The sequence below is a fragment of the Pseudozyma hubeiensis genome (assembly GCF_000403515.1).
Source record: "Pseudozyma hubeiensis SY62 DNA, scaffold: PHS66, whole genome shotgun sequence".
NCBI classification, from domain to species: domain Eukaryota; kingdom Fungi; phylum Basidiomycota; class Ustilaginomycetes; order Ustilaginales; family Ustilaginaceae; genus Pseudozyma; species Pseudozyma hubeiensis.
This window is the reverse complement of record NW_012133848.1, coordinates 198004-220372: the sequence shown is the minus strand read 5'-3', so window position 1 is coordinate 220372 and position 22369 is coordinate 198004. Positions and strand designations below refer to the sequence as shown.

At 57.0% G+C, this 22369-nt stretch overlaps 11 protein-coding genes across 11 annotated transcripts; 5 read left to right on the top strand and 6 right to left on the bottom strand.

The window, feature by feature from the left end:
• Window positions 1-71: 71 nt before the first annotated feature.
• On the bottom strand, window positions 72-1448 carry PHSY_006856 (predicted ribose-phosphate pyrophosphokinase; the record flags this gene model as incomplete). Its single annotated transcript, XM_012337453.1, has 1 exon — window positions 72-1448. The coding sequence occupies one exon, from the start codon at window positions 1446-1448 to the stop codon at window positions 72-74; it is 1377 nt and encodes a 458-aa protein (XP_012192843.1).
• A 600-nt stretch (window positions 1449-2048) lies between these two features.
• PHSY_006855 (hypothetical protein) lies at window positions 2049-5167 on the top strand (the record flags this gene model as incomplete). The annotated part of the gene is made up of 3 exons (XM_012337452.1): window positions 2049-2487; window positions 2584-2875; window positions 3409-5167. 3 exons carry the CDS (start codon window positions 2049-2051, stop codon window positions 5165-5167), a joined length of 2490 nt encoding a protein of 829 aa, XP_012192842.1.
• Window positions 5168-5554: 387 nt separating this feature from the next.
• PHSY_006854 (hypothetical protein) lies at window positions 5555-8044 on the top strand (the record flags this gene model as incomplete). The annotated part of the gene is made up of 1 exon (XM_012337451.1): window positions 5555-8044. One exon carries the CDS (start codon window positions 5555-5557, stop codon window positions 8042-8044), a length of 2490 nt encoding a protein of 829 aa, XP_012192841.1.
• A 359-nt stretch (window positions 8045-8403) lies between these two features.
• On the bottom strand, window positions 8404-8844 carry PHSY_006853 (CMGC/SRPK protein kinase; the record flags this gene model as incomplete). Its single annotated transcript, XM_012337450.1, has 1 exon — window positions 8404-8844. One exon carries the CDS (start codon window positions 8842-8844, stop codon window positions 8404-8406), a length of 441 nt encoding a protein of 146 aa, XP_012192840.1.
• Window positions 8845-9042: 198 nt separating this feature from the next.
• Window positions 9043-10353, bottom strand: PHSY_006852 (hypothetical protein; the record flags this gene model as incomplete). The annotated part of the gene is made up of 2 exons (XM_012337449.1): window positions 9043-9385; window positions 10301-10353. The coding sequence occupies 2 exons, from the start codon at window positions 10351-10353 to the stop codon at window positions 9043-9045; spliced, it is 396 nt and encodes a 131-aa protein (XP_012192839.1).
• An 856-nt stretch (window positions 10354-11209) lies between these two features.
• Window positions 11210-12022, top strand: PHSY_006851 (possible transmembrane sensor/transporter; the record flags this gene model as incomplete). Its single annotated transcript, XM_012337448.1, has 1 exon — window positions 11210-12022. The coding sequence occupies one exon, from the start codon at window positions 11210-11212 to the stop codon at window positions 12020-12022; it is 813 nt and encodes a 270-aa protein (XP_012192838.1).
• Window positions 12023-12392: 370 nt separating this feature from the next.
• PHSY_006850 (hypothetical protein) lies at window positions 12393-13148 on the bottom strand (the record flags this gene model as incomplete). The annotated part of the gene is made up of 1 exon (XM_012337447.1): window positions 12393-13148. One exon carries the CDS (start codon window positions 13146-13148, stop codon window positions 12393-12395), a length of 756 nt encoding a protein of 251 aa, XP_012192837.1.
• Window positions 13149-13601: 453 nt separating this feature from the next.
• Window positions 13602-15557, bottom strand: PHSY_006849 (polyadenylate-binding protein; the record flags this gene model as incomplete). The annotated part of the gene is made up of 1 exon (XM_012337446.1): window positions 13602-15557. One exon carries the CDS (start codon window positions 15555-15557, stop codon window positions 13602-13604), a length of 1956 nt encoding a protein of 651 aa, XP_012192836.1.
• A 649-nt stretch (window positions 15558-16206) lies between these two features.
• Window positions 16207-17214, top strand: PHSY_006848 (hypothetical protein; the record flags this gene model as incomplete). The annotated part of the gene is made up of 2 exons (XM_012337445.1): window positions 16207-16512; window positions 17035-17214. The coding sequence occupies 2 exons, from the start codon at window positions 16207-16209 to the stop codon at window positions 17212-17214; spliced, it is 486 nt and encodes a 161-aa protein (XP_012192835.1).
• A 345-nt stretch (window positions 17215-17559) lies between these two features.
• PHSY_006847 (hypothetical protein) lies at window positions 17560-17820 on the bottom strand (the record flags this gene model as incomplete). Its single annotated transcript, XM_012337444.1, has 1 exon — window positions 17560-17820. The coding sequence occupies one exon, from the start codon at window positions 17818-17820 to the stop codon at window positions 17560-17562; it is 261 nt and encodes an 86-aa protein (XP_012192834.1).
• Window positions 17821-17950: 130 nt separating this feature from the next.
• PHSY_006846 (ankyrin repeat containing protein) lies at window positions 17951-20671 on the top strand (the record flags this gene model as incomplete). Its single annotated transcript, XM_012337443.1, has 1 exon — window positions 17951-20671. The coding sequence occupies one exon, from the start codon at window positions 17951-17953 to the stop codon at window positions 20669-20671; it is 2721 nt and encodes a 906-aa protein (XP_012192833.1).
• Window positions 20672-22369: the final 1698 nt, after the last annotated feature.

Here is a 22369-nt window from a genome sequence, read left to right as displayed (position 1 = left end):
TTCAAAAGCAGTGCGCTATAAATGTCGACTAGATTGCGCAGGGAATATACACGGTGTGTCCGGTGTAACGATCAGAACATGATCTCAGCATCCTGTCTAAAGAGCTGAGAGATCGATTCGCCGTGATGCGACCTTCGAATCGTCTCACCGATCACTGCGGACACGTCCATGATCTCGAGCTTGCCTTCGCTCGCCTTGGCCTTCTCCGTATTTGCAATGGTGTTCGTCACCACGAGACGTTCCAAGCTGAGCTTCTTGAGCAATTCGATCGACTGTCCACTGAGCAAGCCGTGCGTGATGATGGCGTACACTTTCGCCGCACCTGCGGCTTCCAACGTCTTTGCGGCCAGAGCCAGGGTTCGACCCGTATCCACCATATCGTCGACCAAGATGGCGACTTTGCCTTTGACGTCTCCGACGAGAATCTCCATGCGGGAAGAGTTCTCGTCTTCCGAATCATCTTCCGCTGAGGTGCCAGACGCACCGGCGATGTCGCGTTTGGATCGTCCACTGCGAACCAGGTGACCCTGCTCATCGGTCATGATCCACTCGCCAGTCTCGTCACACTTGATACCGTTGGCCACCTCGCTGTAGACGTGTTTTGAGCTGTTGGACTGGAGCGTAGAGGTGGAGGACTGAGACTCTGCAGAGACGCTGAGGGCGTTGAGCTTGTCGGTGGCTTGACCGACGGTGGCCTTGGAGTTGAGACCGGTTCCTTCGAGGAGGTAGGAGCTCGACATGGGCGTGCTGACGCCGGAACGGAGGTCGTCGAACGAGGATCGGCTCGAGAGGCCAAGCGCGGTCTTTTGTGCGGCGCGGATACGCTTGTGCTGTTCACGTCGACGGTTGCGGTTGATGAGGGCAAAGTCGACACCCAACGAATCGGCGAGTGCCGTGGCACGCTTGGCACCACCTGCATCGGGACTGACAATGATGGCGTTCCTCCAGTCTTCCACCTTGGAGCGGATCCATCGAGCTACACTCGGCTCGCTGGTGAGGTTGTCAACGGGGATGTCGAAGAAGCCTTGAATCTGACTGGCGTGAAGGTCCATGGTGATGACGTGGTCCGCGCCAGCGACGGTGATCATGTTGGCTACAAGTTTGGCAGTGATGGGAGCACGGCTCTTGTCCTTCTTGTCGTGACGCGAGTAGGGGAACGACGGAATGACGGCCGTGATGCGGCGCGCTGACGCGGTTTTGCAGGCCGAGAGGATAATGAGAAGCTCCATCAACGAGTCATTGGGGTCGGTGTACGGCGAGTTGGCCGTCTGAAGGACGTAGACGTCTTCATCTCGGACTGAGCTACCGATGCGGACGTCGATGGACTGATCCGCGAACTTTTTGCAGACACAAGGGGTCAACGGGATACCGAGACGATCGGCCACCTGCTGAGCAAGCTCGGGGTGACTGTTTCCCGTCAAGAGCCTGATCGAGTTGACGCCAGGCATGTTGTCTCGTCTGCGATTGGAACTGCGAAAGGCTTCGATCGAGGGTGTGCCCGCTGCTTCGTTGCTGCGGTAGAAGCGTGTATAGCAGATGCTAGTGGTGCGGTGGTGGTCAGTGACGGTCGGGAAGGAGAGAGGTACTGTAGCAGGATCGCTCTTTGATCGTGATAAGACTTCTTCCTGCCGCTTCACTGCATCACCCCCTACAGCTCTACAATCACATTCTGGCAAGTCACATTTAGAGCTTTAGAGCTTCCTGTGAACTTGGACCAACACAGTAGCAGGGCGAAGCAACCGAGCCGGGTTCATGTCGAATTTTTTTTCCCACTTTTTCCAAATCGGCACCGAGTCAAATCATGCACCGTTTCACCTCTGCTGCAGTGGCCCCACAATCTTGCCGGCTTGTCCGATCTGTCGTGGGTATCAAGGTATCGGGAGATCAGAAGAAAGTTGCGGAGAGGTCGAGACCCTTGATGATACACATCAATTGGCTTTCTCGTTATACCAACGCAATCGTTGATCGGAACTGCGATACAGGTGACCTCGAGCTATCCCGGCATCGGAGCGCCCACCGCATACAAGATGGCGTCAACCTCGACAGCGATGGCAATTCGCACAGCCAAGCGCCAGCTGCGCAAGTCCATGGCACAGACACTGGCAGCCATGCGGCCAGACGACATTGCAAGTCAGTCACGGTTGGTGGCCGAGCAAGTCCTCAAATCGCAAACGTATGCTCGAGCTCGTTCGATCAGCGTGTACATTCACATGGATGTGGGCGAAGTCATGACTGATGAGATCTGTCGGTCAGTGCTCCAGGACGGGAAACGCCTCTACGTGCCTTTGTTTGCATCGCCAGTTGCTCCAGCAGCGGCAACGGGGCCGACAGTGCCGTCAGCGCCGGTTGCTGTCAAGGCAGAGTTCGCAACGGACATGGTCATGCTAAGATTGCGGGATATAAGCGAGTACGAGGGTATGGCGGCGAATCGATGGGGCATTCGCGAGCCGCCATTGACCTATCCTGACGGTACCATTCGTGAGAAAGGTAAGTGTCGGACTGTCGGGCGCGCCGAATCAGCGCGATGCGTACTCAGACAGCGCTGACTCCAGTCGACTCCTTGACTGCTTTCTTCTATCACAGCGCTCGACGAAGCAACCGGTGGAGATGGCCTCGATCTCATTCTCGCACCCGGCGTGGCGTTCGATCAAACAGGAGGCAGGTTGGGGCATGGAAAAGGCTATTACGATCGGTACCTCACACGTGCAGAAGAGTGGGCCGCTCGACGCAGCACACCACCGCCAGTGACGGTGGCTCTAGCTCTGCGAGAACAGGTGCTCCCATCTTCCGACCGTGTCCCTGCCGACGAGCGCGATCGTGTCCTAGACGGTATCATTTCACCAGACGGCACCATTCAACCCCAAACAGCCTCACGGTGGGTTCCTTGAAATCATGAGAAGCTTCCAACGAGCGACCTGCAATCTGCGTGGACGGGATGGCGTGAGCGTCCGATGGAAATCTGAGGAGCAGTACAGTCGACCTTGACAAACCCCGGCCTATCCGCCGGAGCAAGGGTCTGATTAATTTGGCCATCTCTCGGCTATGATGGCTCTTGCGGGATCCACTCAGCGCAAGCGTGCTTGACCGACCCAGAGAAAGTGTTGAGTGCCCATCCATCGGAGCCATGTGAGCCGCCGCCGGCTGCTGCATGAAAAGTGTCCTAAACGAATTCCTGTGAGCAAAAGTGTAGAGAAGCAAGATGCCGGCCACTTGCGATTGGCTGAAGGAGAGTGTGTTGGTGTCGGAGCGCAGACTTCCGGCAAAGCAACGCAGAAGACTCGCTCGCTGCCATTTAGCGCAGAAAAAAAGGGTGCAGCAAAGCGCACCAACAAAGTCGGCGAGTTGTTGGCGTGTTGGTGCGAGCTGTCTTGGGAGAAATGCGCTCGAGCTTTGTCCGCTGACCGACAGTAATCTTGCTCTTCTCGACCCTCCCCTATCACATCCTCAAGCAATGCTTCCTTGTCGGCTAGCATTGCGCTCCATCTACTCCGCCTCCTCCTTTCAAACCACCAGCTTGCTCAGCAGGACCATCATGTCTTCTTCCACTGCATCCTCGCTTGCCGGTGTCGTCGTCGGTGTCGACACCAACGGCGCCTCCACCGCCAACAACGTCGACGTCTCCGCCCAATGGAAAGCCTCCCGCGCCTCGTCGTCGCGCAGCAACGAGCTTCGTGTGTTCTATCCCGACAACGGCACGCCCGTCGCTGCTGTCTCGCTCGGCGAGCAGAAGGCTGCGCCCACCACCACCCCGGATCTCACCCCTTCTGAGAAGTCCTACCTTCGCAATGAGCAGCTCGAGCGGGTGCGTCTCGCCGCTGCAAAGGGTGTCAAGGCTATCCGTGACCTCGGTGCTGGTCCCGATGACAAGGGCGATGCTCCCGTCCAGAGGTCCATTGGTCTCGACGCAATGTCCAGCCCGCACGCTGCCGCTACCGGTGCCAACCTCGGCCTTTGGACGGTCAATCACTTCAAGACCCGCGGCAAGAACGCCGCCCACGGCAAGGAAGCCGCTGTGCAGGGTGGCAAGGAGATCAAGATTGTCCCCGTCGACGGTGCTGCCGACGAGACTGCCAAGAAGCAACTCAAGGATGCTGGCGACGACGTCCCCAGCGTCGCTCCTCTCAGCTGGTACACCGGTGAAGTCTACGCCGAGGCGCAGAACTGGGCGCGTGAACTCAAGGAGACCCCCGCCAACCTCATGACCCCCACCATCTTTGGTCAGCGTGTCACTGCCGCCTTCAAGAATGTCCCTAACACCACCGTCATCGTGCACGACGAGGACTGGGCACGCGAGCAGCGCATGAACACCTTCCTTTCGGTCGCTGCCGGCACCGACGAGCCTGCCAAATTTGTCGAGATCATCTACAAGGGCGCTCCAGACAACGACGCTCCCAGCGTCGCTTACGTCGGAAAGGGTATCGTTTTCGACTCGGGAGGAATTAGTCTCAAGCCCGGCGCCGGTATGAAGGCCATGCGTGCCGACATGGGTGGTGCTGCCGCCGTCGTAGCCACTACGCTCGCCATCGCCAAGCTGGGCCTTCCCATCAACGTAGTATGCGCCACCCCTTTGACCGAGAACATGCCCTCGGGAAAGGCTACCAAGCCAGGCGACATCATCATCTCCCGCGCCGGAATCTCTGTAGAAGTGGATAACACGGACGCTGAGGGTCGTCTTGTGCTCGCGGACGCTCTTACGTACGTCACCGAGACTTACAAGCCCCACACGCTTGTCGATGTTGCCACCTTGACCGGTGCCTGCATGATTGCCGTGGGTGACGTCTACTCGGCGGCTTTCACCGAGTCCGACAGCCTTTGGAACGAGCTGCGCGTTGCTGGTGAGGCCGAGAACGACCTCTTCTGGCGACTGCCGCTCAACGATGCCTACCTCAAGCAGATCTCCTCCTCAAACGCCGACCTCTGCAACACCGGTGGCCGTCTGGCAGGTGCCTCGACTGCCGCCATCTTCCTCAAGCAATTCGTCGTTGGTCTCGGCGAGCGTGGCGGTGCTGCTCCCAGTGTACGATACGCCCACCTCGACATTGCAGGTAGCATGGAGGCTACGCCAACGACCATCAACGACTACCAGCCCAAGGGCTTCACTGGTCGTCCTGTTCGCGCCCTCATCGAGTTTGCCCGTCGCATCGCAGCCAACGGTGGCGCCAACTGAGCTGAAGTTCAGATGCAATGCATGAATGTCATCGGAAAGATGGCCTGCTTGATGTGCCTGTCTGTAGAGATATCAATCAGAAGTGGTAGTGTGTACAAGTTAGTATGCCTTTGAAGCGGAAGCCTGTTTTTCTCGGAAAGCGGGTAGAATCTGCGGAAGTGGAGGCGTGTACGCGTGATCGAAGCGTACGTGTCCGTGCGCCAAATCCCACTTTTGGGCTGAGTTGACTCTTGCCCTCCGCACTTCCATTCACTACATCTCCTCTCATTCCTCAAGAAGCTGCTGTGATCGTTTCGGGAGCATCAATAGCTTGTGCAGCAGTCAATTTAACCCTTCCAGGGCAAGTTTCGCCGGCGCTCCGAGCAAGCAGGGAAAGCAGCGCTCGTCATGTCGGCAACGTACAAGCTATCTGCTACTTTGGAGCAGCACGGCGCGGATGTCCGTTGCGTCTCTGCCAGCACTGCTGAACTCAGCAAAGACTGTCGTGGTGACGCTGTGCTGACCGGTTCGCGAGATCGACGAGCCATCCTATGGCAACGCACCACCACCAATCAGTTCGTCTCTACCTTAGACCTCGGCAATCACGATGGATTCGTCAACGCCTGCACCCTGTTCCGCTCTGGTGCTCCTTATGCAATTACTGCCGGCCAGGACAAGATCATCTACGCATACCAACTCCTCTCGAGTGAAGGGCAAATCACGGTGCAACTGGATCAAAAGACGGCCGAGCCGCAACCATCGCGCACATTGATAGGTCACACAGAAAACGTCTGTGCCCTCGACGTCGATGCGCACGGTCGTTACCTCGTCAGCGGTAGCTGGGACAAGACAGCTAAGATCTGGCGGGACTGGGAGTGCGTCGCAACACTCAAGGGTCACGAGCAGTCGGTTTGGGCCGTCCTTGCCGTCGATCAAGATCGTGTATTGACAGCGTCAGCGGACAAGACGATCCGCTTGTGGTCCATCTCGAACCCTTCCAAGCCGCTAGCAATCTTTGGGGGCCACACGGATGCAGTGCGCGGACTGACGTTGCTAGAGGGCGGAGAGTCGTTCGCAAGCTGCGGCAACGACGGCAACATCAATCTGTACTCTCTGCATGGCGCATCGACAGCTGCCGGCAGCGCGCCGATCCAACCGGTGCAGACATTGTCAGGACACACCAGTTTCGTCTACAGCTTGGCGACCATTCCTGGCGGCAAAGGCGAGCTCGTCAGCTCTGGCGAGGATCGCAGCCTCCGCATCTGGCGCGATGGTGCGCTGGTACAGACCATCACGCTGCCAGCCATCTCGGTCTGGTCCGTTTCAGTACTGCCGAATGGAGATATTGTCGCCGGCGCCTCCGATGCAGCAGCACGTGTCTTCACTCGGGACGCATCGCTCGTTGCGGACGAAGAAACACTGAAAGCCTACGATCACGCCATCTCCACGCAAGCGCTCAACCAGACGCAGGTCGGCGACATCAAGAAGGACGATCTCCCCGGTCCCGAAGCGCTCTCGCAACCAGGCACCAAGGAAGGTCAGACGAAGATGGTCAAGAACGTCGACGTCGTCGAAGCGCATCAGTGGAGCGCGTCTTCGCAGCAGTGGGTCAAGATCGGCGAGGTCGTGGGCGGCGTCGGTGCAGGTCAGAAGAAGCTCTACGAGGGCAAAGAGTACGACTACGTTTTTGACGTCGACATTGCCGATGGCGTTCCGCCGCTCAAGCTTCCTTTCAACCTGAGTGAAAATCCGTACGCGGCTGCTCAGAAGTTCTTGGAGAAGAACGATTTGCCGCAGCAGTACATCGATCAAGTGGTGCAGTTCATCGACAAGAACACGTCCGGCGTCAATCTGGGTGGTCCGCAGTACGCGGATCCGTACACGGGCGCTAGCAGGTATCAGCCGTCCGGGTCGTCTTCTGGCGGTGGCGGATCAGCTGGTGCCAGGGATGCCACGCAGAGCGGTAGGCCGAGCGGAAACGACAGCACGTACACGGGCGCACGAAACGTGGATCCGTACACCAGCTCTGCGCCAGCTCCATCCCCAGCTGCGGGAGGTGCGGCAGCTTTGGCCTCATCGAGTCGAATTTTGCCGCAGCGCACCTTCTTGGCATTCAAGTCGGCCAACTTCACAGCGATCAGTAACAAGATACGTCAAGTCAATCAACAAGAGTCGGTGCAGCTGTCAGAGTCAGAGTTGGGGCAGATCGATCAACTCATCGCTCAGCTCGAGGCGGGTTCCGCATCGGGCAGACTCAACATTGATGCGCTTCGCAAGGCTGTTTCCGCGTGGAGCGCTGGATCTCGTCTTCCGGCGCTCGACCTCATGCGCTGTGCTGCAGCAGCAGGGACGACTACTGCACCGCTGGAGATCGCTCGAGAGGCATTCGAGGCCTCGGAGTGGGCGCAAGACTGGCCTGCTTCCGGAACAGCTGCGGCGAAAGTGCGCGATGTCAACTCGATGCTTGCCTTGCGAACCATCGCCAATCTCTGGAACGACGCCCGCGCTCTGGGCGAGCTCGAAGTGAATGCGGTATCTCTACTTGGTAGTTTGGGCGAAACACACTACGAAAAGTTGAGTAAGAATGGTCGAATTGCATTCGCGACGGTGGTGTACAATGCTACGGCTCAGATGGTGGATGCGATGGGGAAGAGTGGAGCTGCCGGGATCACGTTGGGGTTGGTGAATGAGGTGTTGGCGGTGGAGAGGAAGGAGAGCGAAGCTGTGTACAGGGTTTTGGTGGCATTGGGGAACTTGGTGTGTTCGGCGTCGGGGGCGAGTCTGAGAAGGGATGGGTTGGAGGCTGCGAGGAGGTGGATGGAGGAGATTGCGGCGACGAAGGTGGGGAAGGAAGAGAGGATCGGCCAAATTGCTGCGGAGGTCGGTGGGTTGTTCTAGATTCGAGAATGGAGGTTCATGCGAATGATTCGATCAAAGAAGTTTTGGGTCGTGGAAGGTGCGGATGTGCGCTCGAGTGTGCATCACTTTCTCACTCGTTGCAGTGAGCCATTTGGAGTGAGAACGAGATTCCAAAGCACGAAGGCGGGCCAGAGATACAATGCGTGTCTACGGAGAGGTGGCGGTTTTGCATTTCTAGACCCTGAACCGTCGAGGGAGCCTCCTGGCTAGGAGTTGTGGCGCCAACGTGTCTCGGTTAGGCCTTTTGACGGGCGCATTAAGCTGTTCAACTCGCGGGATCACGGTGTACAGAATCGTCATTCTCTTCCTTGACGGTGCTGGCCTGACGACCAGTGCGGCTAAGGTTCACCTTCGCGGGCACGGTAGCGCAGGTTGTCCAAGATTGGTCTCACGCCTCCTAGGCGGGTGAGGTCGAAGTGAGGGCGAAACACAATCCTCACCAGGCCAGGCAAAGTAAGGGCACTGGCAAGCGTATTTCTCAGAAGGGGCGAGAGGAACCTGAAGCCGACCTTGCAGGTGACAACGGCGTTGTCGATGAACCAGCGACCGGGAACGACGCCATCAAAGCCCTGCACGCGTTGGGCTTTTTCTACGAGGTCCTGTAGGTCCTGAGTGCGCACGTCGTGCATCGTCAGAAATTGATCTTCCCCGTCGTCGAAATCAATGGAGGTGTTGCCGGTGGTGATGGTGACGTTGGAGGCGTCGCCGGCGCTGAAGGTGATGTTGTCGGCGGCGTTGATGATGAAGTTGAAGCCATGGCCAATGTTGAAGGACGGCATGTTTGCGACTTGCTTCGAGACAGCGAATGGAAAGGCGATATACGGAGGCAGTGAGAATCACATTGACTGACGTTGGCGTCTCGCAAGCGATTCAGAAGGGATACTTACCGAAGGCTAAGTTTCGGGGTATCGAATTGGATGAAGGTGATGGGGAGAGGGATAGTGGGACGAGCACCCGGACTTCGATTGAGGGCATGCTTATATGTCTTCCAAGTCGTTACACGTAGTTGGCAAACAGAGAAGCGCAGCAGACTTTTCTACCCGCAGCTTGGGCAGTGCGGAATCGATGCGGGATCCTTCGTGTTCCCCACTGACAAGCTCAGTACCAATCTCCGTCGCAGCACTAGTGCTGTGCTCTACAGACTTCGACGTGCATGGAAGCTGGTCTTGCAGTACTGATCCCAGATCGTCGATGAGCTTGTTGACACATGTGGGTCTTCTCCTCGACGCGACGGCAACGCCGCTGCTTTCCGCGCTTGCTTGTTTTATTCTTCTCCGTCCTCGACCGGAACAACGCTGATCGATGGAAAGGATGAGCAGCCTGAATCGTCGTCAGCAAAGTGCGCGGATCGATGGAAAGGCGTAGTAGCTTACGACGTCCTCAGCAGAGTCGCGCTTCCGCGATTGCGCTGCGATCAACCCAGTCCGAGATGACATCGAAAACCAGCTGGGTCGTGCTTGTGATGAGAGACAGCAAGGTTTGCGCTCATGGCGATGACAAAGCTGGGTGATGTTCACAAGTGGGACAGGTCCGAGCATCTCAACTCGCCATCTGATCTTACGGCCCTCGGTACCCGAATTCGACCCTCTCCGATCAATTGCACTCGGACGAATGCTGGAGTGACAATGTGAATCCTGATCATTCCAGGCTCGCAGGATCGCTACGCCACATCTTGACCGGCGGGAGAGTGACTACGTGAATATGCTGACTGGGAGCGTAAGGCGATTTTGACGGGGTCGACTTATGGAAGTGGCAGGATGCCGCTACAGTCGGTAGTGAGCTATGCGTCGGCATCTGCCGCAAAAAAAAAATACAATAAATAAAAAGATGGCGCTTCGTCGAAGCGAGCTGCGCGACTGGAAACGCCAGGCTGAAAACAATTACAAGTGCCCATCATCACTCCTGTTCTTGGTCTTGCCTGCCTCGAGTCTACGCTCACGATCATCGTTCCAATCATCGAGTGTCATTCCGATGAGAAGTTGCACATGTTGAGACGTGTACGAAGTAGATACAGTAGTTGGCGTCGAGACAAAGCATGTGGCTTGAGTGCTGCAGCTGAGTGTCATGCTTGCAGTCTGGTGGGTCTTGGCTCGGCTCGAATTTAGGCGCTCTGCAAATCGAAGGGGCGGTGCGGATGCAGGCAAGACTTTTGACAGCTGCGGCTGCAGCAGACAGACAGATCCCTCGATGCGGTCCTTGAGCGCTATTCCCGCAGTCGCCTCAACTTAGTTTTACCGTCCGCTCGGTTGTTGGATGTCTCGACCTGGAACCGCGCTGCTCTGTTCCATCGGCAACTCGACAACAGACACCAGCTGACCTCGGCGTGTCTCCCCCCTCCCCCCTCTTGCTGTGCGACGCTTCCCCGCATTTTTCTGGCTCCCACACTTCTTGGCTTTCGAATAGCGCGCGGCTCCTCATCTTTAGTTCGATGGAGCGGCAGCTGACCACAACCGTCACTCTCGCAGCTCGCAGCTCGCATCCAAGGCTGTCCGTGGACGGGCCGAGCCCAACGGACGCCGCCAACACTGCCTGTTCGGCTGATGTTGTATGTTCGCCTGAGTCTTATTCCAAATGCACAGAAAGGGAATTGTTGTTTCAGAGAAACCTACTAAGCACGTTGTACGTGTGATGCTATAGTATTTGCACTTCGCCTCCTTGCCGCGCGTTACTTGTACGCCCCCGCCCTGGTCGGTGCAACTATGTGACGGTGTGCCTGTCCGTGTCCACAGAGCCTTGAGGAATGTTGACAGCTCAAAGCAGCATCTCGTACCGCTCAATGGTCAACACACGCGCGCGCAAGTACGCCGCTACCTTGGCAGGACACTGTAATGTACCTCGAGGAGGAGGCGCTTCGGCAAGCACCATCTGACTCGGACCCTGCTTTCCGTGCTTTCGTACTCTTGAGCACCTCCCCCTCGTCCTCGACCCGTGACCACGCACGACCTCTGTCTGTCAATCAAGCGCGGCGGTTCGTCTGAGCGCCCCACCTGGTTCAACTGGACTCGATATATAAAGATCACGTCCTGGCACGCTGTTCTACCCTTCGCTCGATCCCCCGCCAAATCAACCGGACATTGGTTCGTTCCCCCCAACACACCTAGTCTCTCCTTTCCCACTTCCTCATCAAGTAGATACCCTGTCATCATGGCTACCAAGGAGTCGGAAGTGGCCTCCAACGAGCACCCCAACTATCAAAACCCCGATGGCGCCAATGGTCATGAGCTCGGCCGTCAGATCTCGGTCACCCTGACCCCGCAGCAGTTCGAGGAGCTCTACCTGCAACCCTCGATCAGGTCGCGCAGCCAAGCGGGCCTGGTCAAGACCTTCGGCAACCCCACCTCCCTCGGCATCGTATCCTTTCTCCTTACTCTCACGCCCACCTCATGCTGTCTCATGGGTTGGCGCGGTGCCACCTCCAACTCGCTGCTCGCGCTCATCGGTGCCTACTACTTCATGGGTGGTCTGTGCATGTTGCTTTCTGCCATCCTCGAGTTCGTCATTGGCAACACCTTCCCCTTCTTGGTGTTTGCATCGTTCGGGGCGTTCTGGCTTACGCTCGCTGGTTACATCGATCCCAAGTTCGCATCGCAGACGACGCTGTTGACGGGTCAAGGTGGATCGCCTGCGATCTACTACGTTCCCTTTGGATACTACCTCATCTTCTGGGCAGTATATACCTACTTTTTGACGTTGGCTGCTTTCAGGACAAACGTCGTCCTCGTCTGGATTTTGCTCTTCGTCGCTCTCACCTTCACCACCCTCGGCGCAGCTTACCTCAAGTTCGGAGAGGAGTCGATGGCAGCCGGTGCAAACCTCGTCGTGGCTGCAGGCGCCTGTGGATTCACAGCTTGCATGGGCGGATTCTACATCTTGCTTCACCTGTGTCTGGCTGCTACCGACTTCCCCTTCAACATCCCGCTGTTCGACTTGGCTCACCTGTGGGGTGCTAAGCAGTAGATGAAAGTAGAGGGTGGATCGTTTGCCGTCGGAGGATAGGCGTGTGGAAGGCATGAAGGATTCGTTTCGCTTGTAATTCTTGTGACACTTCGTGTGTAGTTGCTCCATCATATTTCATTCTTTGACGATGTTTGTTTCCGCATTGTTTGTGATTGAGATCGAAGAGAGATGGTGGTTTTCGAGGCAAACAACGATGAATGAACCTTGAGGGAAGCCAACAAAAACCCCTGAGTCGACAGGCATTTTCGCTCGGCTCCGGTCTAGCTCATCTAAGATCGCCTTCGTCGTCAACTCACATATCATGGCGATGGCATCCCACGGGAAAGAATGGTCTTTGATACCGCGTTGGAAGCGTTCGCCGTACTCTCGGTCAAAGCTTTGGCAACTTGCTCCTCTGCAACCTCACCACCAAAGCCAAGCCTGCCAAACCCAATGCTACCACGACGATCCCCTTCTGCAACCCCCCTGACTTTCCCTTCCCCCACGTCGTCTCTACCACCCCCAACGCTGCTGTCAGCAGGAACAGCCCTACCAACACATACCCGGACAACCTGTGCCACTTCCACAACTTCTTACCCTTACTCTCACCCCCGACCAGCTTGCCCTTCCACCAGACGCTCGCCGCACCCAACGCCGCCTGAACCCAAGCAGCACACACCACCGTCGTGCCCAGAATTCCATGGTACGAAATAAAGTGTGCGGAATTGGGTTGGTCGTGCAGGTACCACATGATGCTCGCACCTGCCGTGAAGAGCGGCAGCACGAGGAGGAGGTTGATGTACTGGTGCGCCGTGAAGGCCGATGCTTTGGCGGACGGTTGAGAGGGAGTGGTGCGTTGCAAGACGATGATCGCTTGTAATAGAAGCAGGATGGCGAAAGATTGGATCAGTGGATGGTAGCCGAATAGGGGCAGAGAGGTGATGGGCATCGTGGTGAGGACGATACTCCAGACAACGGCAACGAAGAGCAAGGCTGCGGCCTGGATGCCGAATGCATGACGAGAGAGGTTTTCGCTTCGAACCATGTCGAGCGGTGTGACGGGTTCGGAGGTGAGGTGGTCGTCGTGGGCCGAGGGGAGAAGGGGTTGTGATGCCGATTCTTGCTCGTCGTGTCTTGTCGCTGACATTGTCTTGGTCAAAGCGCAGAAAGGATTTTCGAGATTTCGCGGTCGAAAGAGTGCTGTGGTGTTTTCACACAGGAATCTTCGGAATGGTGTCGGTGAAGGATGGGGTTACCTGAACAAGCACTGCTTACATGGTGAACACCCTATATAGGAAGAACGACGGCCGCCTGCTGACCAAATCAGATAACCTGGTTGGCAAGCTGTCAAAAGTGACAGCGATCGCGCGTACAGCACAAATTACGACATTTCTCATCTCGCTTTCGAGTCGGAGCTGGCTCATCCGCGGCTGTCCACGTGAAGCCTCCGTGTGCATAACCGCGCCCCCGACGTCCGCCTATTCTCGACCGACGAGCACACACACACATACACCCTCTGCACCTGATCAGCGTCCACGATCGGTATGTACTGCAAATGTATTGACTTCAAAGGCTGTAAATAACTCAATGGGTGCCACCCTCACTTGTTCAGTCCGGCCGCCACCTTCTGCAGAACTTTCTCCTTCAACACCCCCTCATACGAGTTCATGAGATGCGCCAGTGCCCGAAGATCCTCAGTATCCAACAGATGGATGGTCAGCTTTGGTGCTCCTTTGACGCCGAAGGTGCGGATCTTTTTGAAGAGCTGATCGCCGAGCTTCTGCTTTTGATCGTGGGCTGCTTTGCCTTGAAGCGAATTGATGAACGCATCGGTCGATTTGATCGTCTCGGCATCTGCTTTGGGAAGGGGAAGACCGGAGCTGGAGGAGGAGTGGGCAAGACGGATGATCTCGACTGCGGGAAGTGCGGCGAGGGTGGACAATGTGTGGACCTGGGTTGGGGCAGTCTCGGCGGTAGAAGGAGATGATGCGGATGATGTTGACGTCTTTCCATTGCCGGCGTCTTGAAGGACAGGAGGCGCTGGTGCAGCTGCGAGATCTTCACCGCTGTCGTCGGTAATGTCGAGAATGTCCTTGGCTTCGTCCACCTTCTGCTTGAGGTAATCCGGGTTGAAGAGCGCCATGGCGCGATCCTTCTTCGGAAGACTTGCGATCATGTCGGTGATGTCCTCTACTGGAGCGCCAGCTTCGGTGACAGACACGACGGCCTTGAGCAGCCTCTCCCTCTCCTTCGCCGGTGCACCTCCTTCACTGATCGACGACGTGCTCGACACGCTGCGCTGCGTCTGGACACCGAGCATGGCAGGCTTTTCAAAAGGCGGCGCCTCTGCACTTTTGCTCGTAGGAGCCTGTTCGTTGTCGGTCTGAGCTTGCGTTTCGCCCGCGTTTTGAGCATCTGCAGAAGGTGCAATGGTGCCTGTCTCCGTACCCTCGGCATTGGCTGCGTTGAATCGCGCATTCAGCTTCTCCTGTCGCATGGTCTTGGGCTCATGTAGACGCACCGTGATCTTCTTGCTGCGGATCTTGACGTTGTCCATGGCTTTGAGAGCCTGTCGCGCCTCGTCGGGAGTGGTGAAGCTGACGAATCCGAACTCTCGGCTTTTGCCGTCGTGGTCTCGCATGACGCGTGCCGATACGATGTGGCCGAACTTCTTGAAGCTGTCGAAAAGATCGCTGGATTCAAGTTCTGCGTCGAGGTTCTTGATGAAGAGGTTGCAAGGATCGACATAGGTTGCAGCTTGGCTAGAGTATTGCAGTGGAGCACGGGATGCCTTTGGAGCGGCGCTGGTGCCAGATGCAGGAGCAGCAGTGTTACTGGCATAGATGGAAGCAGATGAACCCGCCGAGACGGAGCGATGGCCGGCAGGCGTTGGGTCGAAGGAAGGAGCCGATGGGCTCATACTGCTTGCGGGCACGAAGGCAGCAGCTGAAGGACGGAACTCGGCTGTCCCTGCGCTCACCTTGCGAGCAGCGGTATCGACGGCAACAGAAATGGACTTGCCGTCGATCTCCCTGCAGTGCATCTCGAATTCGGCGCGCTGGGCGTCCTCCTCACGGTAGAACTCGACGACGGCCATTCCCTTGAAGCCGGTGTGGATACCAGCTGGATTGGTGAGCAGACACTGTGCGCGTCGTATCGGACCGAAGGGTCGGAAGAGATCGTAGACGGAGGCGTCGTCGGTGCTCGAAGGAAGCTGCTTGACGAGGCGTGGTTTCGCCGATGTGCGGGGCTCCTTTGCGGAGCTGTCTGAATTGATGCGAAGCAGGATGTGTGGACGGACGGTAGCGTAGGCCTTCTCGGCCTTTTCGAGCGTCTGGAACTCGACGGTGCCGCTGGCTGTCTGGCCCTCGCCTACGTTGCGATCGATCTTGAGGCGAACCGGGAGTACCTGGTCAAAGACGAGACCTGCGAGCTCCTTGTCGGTCATGGCGGCATCGACGCCGCTGATGTGTAGCAGAGGTCGTGTCAGAAGAGGATGGGATCGTTCGGATCCAGCGACATCATCCTCTGTCTTGGTCGTGGGCTGCGGTGCCATTGTTGCTTGCGATGCGGAATCGGCGGGCTTAGCAATTGCGGCTGCACCAGCGGCTCGGGTTGCCTGGAGCTTGTGCTGGTTGTGCGGTGCATAAATCGAGTCCGCCATGATGAACTTGCAGTAAAACGATGGGCTTTCGACCTTGAGTGGATCCTTCGTCGTTGTCGTCGTCGTCGTCCAGTACCAAAGGGCGGAGATGGCAGAAGTCCAAAAGCATCGCGAGGTCGCTTCAGCTTACGGTGCAACTCGCAAGCGGTGCAGACAAATCAAGGGTCATGATCGTCATGCAGGCCGCACGCATGCACAACTCTTTTTTTTCGGCTCTTCCGACACCTGTTCTTCTCAGAAAGATCTGCTGCGAAGCGAAAGTGACACTTTGATGGGCAAAACGCGCGGTCAGAGCTTCGCGTCCAAACCTAACACGTTGCCAGCAGCTGAAAACGCTTGAATCGATCGGGTTGTGCGCTCTTGTCTGGCATCTGACGATCCTTTTCAGGTCTGCTCCAAATTGGCCCAGAGGGTCTAGCCCAATCAGCATAAAATGTGAACCCTCACGAGCGCCTTGCAAACTTTGCGCCAAATCGTGTTGATGCCTGTCTTGGATGAGCCTGCAGTGAGCCAGTCAGCCAGACCCTCCAACGATCTCACGATGACGCTGTTGGCGGCGGCGACGGCGGCGGCTTGCAAATCCGCTTCTGCTGCTCGAAACGCCACGGTTGCATCCCTCTCCCTTACTGGGATACACGAGATGACCGCAGTGGCGCTGGCGACAGCTGCTGACATTCTGACATTGATAGTGACGACAAAGATGGGCTGGCCAGTGGAATCCCGCGCACCCGTAACGCTGCCCGAGGCCGACGGCTCCGACTCCGCCGTTGAACCGTTCAATTCGGCTGGCAGGCAACTCAGTTGTAATTACCGAGAGCGGGTCCGATCATGTGCGCGCCTCTCCACCGTACGCGGGCTAGAACCCTGTCGATTCGAGCAAATCAATCCCGAATCTTGCTTCCTGTGGACGCGAGATCTAACTTATCTGTGTAGAGCGTTTCGCAGAAATAGGTTGTTGCGAAACAGGCAAGCCTCCGCTCTCGACTTTTCTCCCGAGGCACACAGACACATACGTACAACACACCAATCAGACTGAGGGCATTCCGCCGACCTTTGCTGTGTCCTGTCCTCTTTCCGGCTCTCCTGCAAGCCTCGAGCTAGCTGGCTGGCTTCTTGTGTTTGAGGCTTGAACCAGCAGGCGATTTTCGCTCATTCGCAGCACGCAACTCCGGAGCTCGCTCACACATGCTCGCATGGCACACGCTGGTATTGTCGTTGCTTGCTCAAGGTTCGGGTGCACAACCTTGTGTTCAGGACTGCTGTCTGCTGTCTGCTTCCTTGTGCCCCTCGCCGTTCGAATCGAGTGGGACCGGATGGGTGTGTGCGTGAGGAACTTTATGGTCTGTCTGTGTTTTGGTGGATTTTCGAGGTGGGTGCGAAATTTAACCTCGTTCCCCCGAAAATCAAGTCGAAATTCAACAGCACGCTGCACTGCAGTGCACTGTACACTCAGCTCAGTGCCCCGCCGCCGCGCACTCCAGGCGACGTCTTTGGAGATGCGGTCTCGCCTGACTGTGACCGCGTGAAGCAGCCCCAGATGCTAACTTAGGCTGTGTGCTCTCTACGGGTGTATACTGTATGCGACCTTGCTTGCTCTTCTGTCCTGGTCCCGCCCCCTCGACGTCGGATCTGCCTCTGAACCCCTCTCCCCCTCTTCCTCCTCATCCTCGCGCTCCTTCATCCCTGATCATCCTCACACTCTCTTCTTGGCATTTCACCGACATCAGCGAAACTTTGCGACTCGACATCGCCATCAAGCGACAAAGTTTCGCCGTCGCAGGCAGGTACCAGCATAGCCGCCGATCCTCGCCAAGACTCGTTCGACGCTTTCGAGCGCTCGCCTCAAACATCGACGTACACCTTCGCCTCCTCTTCGTTTCCTTCGTTCTCGCATCTAGGAAGCCTCGCCCCCTTTTCGCCATGTTTGACGCTTTGTGACCAGGGCGTAGAGCTGCAGCCTCTCAAGGCTTTCCACTCGTCTGATATCTTCGACACTGCTTTGCATCGTACCGCACATCGGAACCGCTCCCGTTGGGCTCGGTCTGGCTCCTTTTCGTTTCGTCTCGTTCCTTGCACATTCTGCTCGACGACGGGCGAGCTCCAGGTTCTTGCACATCCGCACAATTCTCACTCGACACACGACTCGTGGCATCATGATGTCCTTCGCCTTTTGAGCTTGTCGTCGTTGCTACCACCCTCGGTTGCGTTCGCAAACAACAACTGTGCTGCAGGCTTGCCCTTTCACACCTTCAGGTCCTTCGCATCCTTCGTCGATCTTCATCACAATGCCCGAGCTTCCTGTCGCAGCTCCTAAGGAGCTTCGCATCGACACCGCCGCAATCCCACTGGTGTCGTCCACCAACACCGACGATGACCTGCCAGCAGTTGAGGCAGCTCAGCTCTCACCTAAAGTGGACCGAGTCCGTCACCATCTCATCCCAGCTCGCACAAACACTTGCGTCCGCGCCCCATGCCTCAAACGACAGGCTTCCGTCCCCATCTCCAGCATCATCGGCGATCTGGCCGCCGCTCGTCGCGAAGGAAATCACAATCAAGATCGCGTCGCTTCCAACCCCCTGCCAACTTCCTTCGCCGCTCCTCGCAATCTCGTCTTGCACCACGCTTCGCGCCACGTCCATTTCGATGAAGCTCCGCCGGAAGAATTCTACGTCCTCTCGGGAGCGTCGTACGACCGACGCCCGATCAAGTGTACACAGGGAGGATCCGAATTCGACATGAGCCTTCCACCACGCTCCACCTCCTACAACGGAGACGACAGCAACGACGATGATGCCTCTTCCACAGACGATGGCGCTGTCGCCATGGAGCCTGCCGAAGAACCTGCGCCAGACGTCGGCTTCATCCGCGATCCCACGCTCGAGAACTGGGCCTGCATCAAGAACGGCACCGTCATTGCCTCGGTCGGCTACCAGCCCCGTCAGCAGCAATCCGGCCTTATGGCCAGCGGCAAATCGCTCCACTTTTCCGCCCTTTCCTCCCTGCAGCACGCCTCTGCGCTCAACGGTGGCGCAAATGCAGAAGTGCAGCCGGCCCAGCCGCAACCGACATCGCAAAAGGTGAGCCTGCCCGTACATGGCTTTCGTTCCTTTGGTGGGCTTCAGAACAGCCTCGCCCCCGAGGTCACTGCAGCCGACACGTCCGCAGAGCAGTCCATCTCGTCCGAGAACAAAATTTCCAGCCTTGAGTCCATTCCACCGGCTGTACGCACCTTTTCGCCCGACGCCACTCCCATGCCGAGCCCCAGTCTGCACAGATCCATTGGCGCCTTCGCCAGCTTGGACTACTTTGTAGACAGCTCCAAGGGGCCCAGTTCTGCGCATCACGGGGCCAGCAACCTCGAAAAGCTCGTGTCGAACGGCGATGCAGCTCAACTTGATGAAGAAGCGCGCGAGTCCATCGAGATTCTGCGTGATGCGCCGATCTCGAATTCGACCGCATCCGGCCAGGACTTTTGTGTGAGAGACGCAAGCCCGAACGGCAACAGCGGTCTCAGAAGCCCGACGCCCGTCCGTCCGCCCGCCGCGGTCGTCGCCAAGGTCTCCGAAGCAGCCGCGCATTCGACGCCGCGACGCATCGTTCTGGAACGAAGGACGGCTGAAAGGGACGCCGTGCGCATCTCAAGCCTCGGTCCACCGTCGCCTGCTCTGATCAATGGTGCGGCACCTTCTCCTGGGTGGTCCAGCCTTCTCGGCATCGCCTCATCGCCTCTGTCTTCCCGATGCTCATCGGTCGATCCATGGAGCAGCCTCAGCAGCGATGGAGATGGAGACGGAACCGAATCGCCTTGCAATGAGACCAGCTGGATCAGCAGCAACTGCACCAGCCCTGACCTCGGTCCGTTCGACCAGGTCAACGCAGACGCTTTCCACAACAGCGCAGGTCCGCACGCCCCATCCGGATCAAATCCGAGCTGGATGGAAGCACGCTCCGCAAAGCAGGTCCACGTCGCATCGGCTCTCCGCAATGGCGCCGCCAGTCACGGTCACGGATCCGTCCAGACCTCCGAAAAAGGCGACCGGGAGCTGATGACACCCAAGACCACTGCATTCGCGGAAGACGCCAAACTGTCTTCGTCGGTCGAGACCATCGACACATCGAGATGGGAGCACAAGCACTTGTCCGCTGTGTCTTCTACCAACATTCTCGATGGGATTTCGAGCGGTGAGGTGTCGGCCGCGGAAGCAACGACGCCAGAGTCGTCCCGTCGGCCTAGCTTTCACAAGATTGGCAGTCTCTCTCCCAGACTGCGAACGAGTCGTGGCGGCGAGGAGGATGCGTGCACTGTTGAGCAATTCGACGACGACGACTCGCGTGGACTGCGAGTGCGGTCGCTGAGCAGAGACGGACACAGCAAGAAAAAGTCGACCAAGTGCCGGTACTGCCGATCGCTGCGGCAGCGACTGAAAGCCTCGGGCACCGAGTCTTCTGCGCCGACGTCGTCGGGCGGATCCGCCCAGATTACCGACGCGGAAGAGGAGGGCGAAGACAAGAGCAGGCGCGTCACACTGACAGAGGCCGGAGCGTCATATCCTGCAACCGGAGGCTCAGCCGAGGTATCAGAGGTGGAAGATGAGGACTTGCGCTCGCGCTCGTCTCTCTCGCAATTGCGGGCCAGCGTTCGCTCTCTGAGCGTAGACGATTGGTCGTCGAACGCATCCAGGTCTCGTTCGCGCGACGGTTCGGCCTTGTCGCACCTGTCGAGGGCCTTGGACTCGCAACACGACCGCGAATCGTCCAACTCGCCCGCGGAGAGCAGCTCCGAGTCTCCGCACCTGTTGGTCGCCGACACGCCGATGGTGTGCACGTGCGACAAGAAGCGCGAGAAGGAGCGTCTCAAAAAGAAGGTCCGTAAAGAGCGCGAGATGGAGCGGGAACGCGATCGCGAGTGGGAACGAGATCAGGCAAGAGGAAGGCAGATGAAGCTGTTTGGCGAGAGCTTTGGCGACGCGGATACAAGCTGCCTTTCTGCACTCGACGGTTTCTGAAGCTTGCTTCTTGCCGTAATTTTGACATCCTTCCCCTCTTGCATCAAAAACCCGCATGTAGTCCGGGTTTCTGCTCGTGATCCGTTGCATCTGGCTTTCGTTCGTTCGGCACCGTCGATATCCTTCTCACAGCACAGCATTACAACATTCAATACATAGCATTTGACTCTCAATGTTGGGAAAGAAGTGTCGAGCGGTCTGACCTTCGCGTGATCATGATATGGCTGCTGCAAAGACGGGGTCAGAGGCGTATGTAGCAGCATGAACAGTGATGAAAAGGGCCGTTCAGGGCGATGAAGAGGATCCAGGCTACACACACTGTACGCAGCTCGAAGTGTGACTTTAGAAAAGGGAGCCGGACCCTGCAGATCCTCAAGCGAGTCTATCACAGAATGGAATTTTCGATGCCTGATTTTCTTAGCCAAATTTATCTCGCATAAAAAGGTGTTATTGTCCGGCGGGACTGAAACTGAGGACCCTGGAGCGAACACGCTCAGGGAGCGACGCAGGCTGTTGTGTTGATACTAGTAGTAGGAAGCGGTGCCAACGGCTGGACCTGTTCCGTTCATTTATGTTGCTCTCACGGAGGTAGTGCTGAAGACATGGTGCCTTCAGCGCAGCTTTTAATGACACATGCGAGAGGTGCAGTAACAACGCACATTTCACTGAGCACACCATGCAGTCTCGCGGGGTCTGTAAGCAGCTTCCATTGTGGACCTCTCTGCGTCTTTGCGTCCCAAGATGCAGCAGTAGCTTTGTACTTGGCCTTGTCGGGACGGACGCCTGAGCTGCCGACTCTTCGTCGACTTACTTGAAGCTTTGAGGACCAACGTGAAGCAGGGCGCACAAGAGCAGTGGCCTTCTCCCGCACAAGATGAGAAGGGCAGACTGACTAGATCCCGTCTGTCGGTCACACCATCGCTTCTCCCGTCTTCGTCGCGAACGTGCCGACGTGCGATACTGCATCCCCTGACCGCCTGTTGATGGATCCAAAGAGCGGACCCTGACCGTCGTTATGATCAGCTCGTTCTGTCCATGGATGAGCCTTGCCTACCTCCGTTACATGCAGCGAGCGGTGTCCCTTCTCAGTGCAATACACTTCACGTCCATGGCGAGACGGCAAGACTCGGTTGATTCGGGAAAAGCAACAACCCCCTTTCCTTATGCAAGATCTGCATCAACAGCAGCGAGAAGAACAAACTCAAGGCGGGTTGATCCTTTCGCACTAGCCGAGCAGAGAATGGCCGATGCCCTAGATGAAGGTGTCTCTTTTTCGATACAGGGCGTGTGTGCCAATTCTGTCTAGCCAGACCAGACCAACACTTCCCTTTTTGTTTTTTGTTTCCTTTTTTCCTGTTCATGGCCCAAACACAGTCAAAGTCAAGTCAAAAGTGTGGATGCGTGTGTCGATTTTGTCCGTGACTGAGTCGAGTTGCTGGTTAAATTAGTCAAGGCCTGCCTGACTGCCTGCCTGTATCTCGCTCACTCTCGACCTTCAGAATTGAGAGTCTCACCCCACGCTCTTGTCACTCTCCGACGCTTTGCATGTGCTTCGAGCCTGCACTCTTCCTTTCACTTTGCACTTTTGTTGCATCACACATCGAGGCATCACCACCACCACCACATTGCCACTCACCTGCACTTGCACTTTCACGCATCCACCTCCAGCCATCTTCCTCTCTCCTGCACCACTTTCAT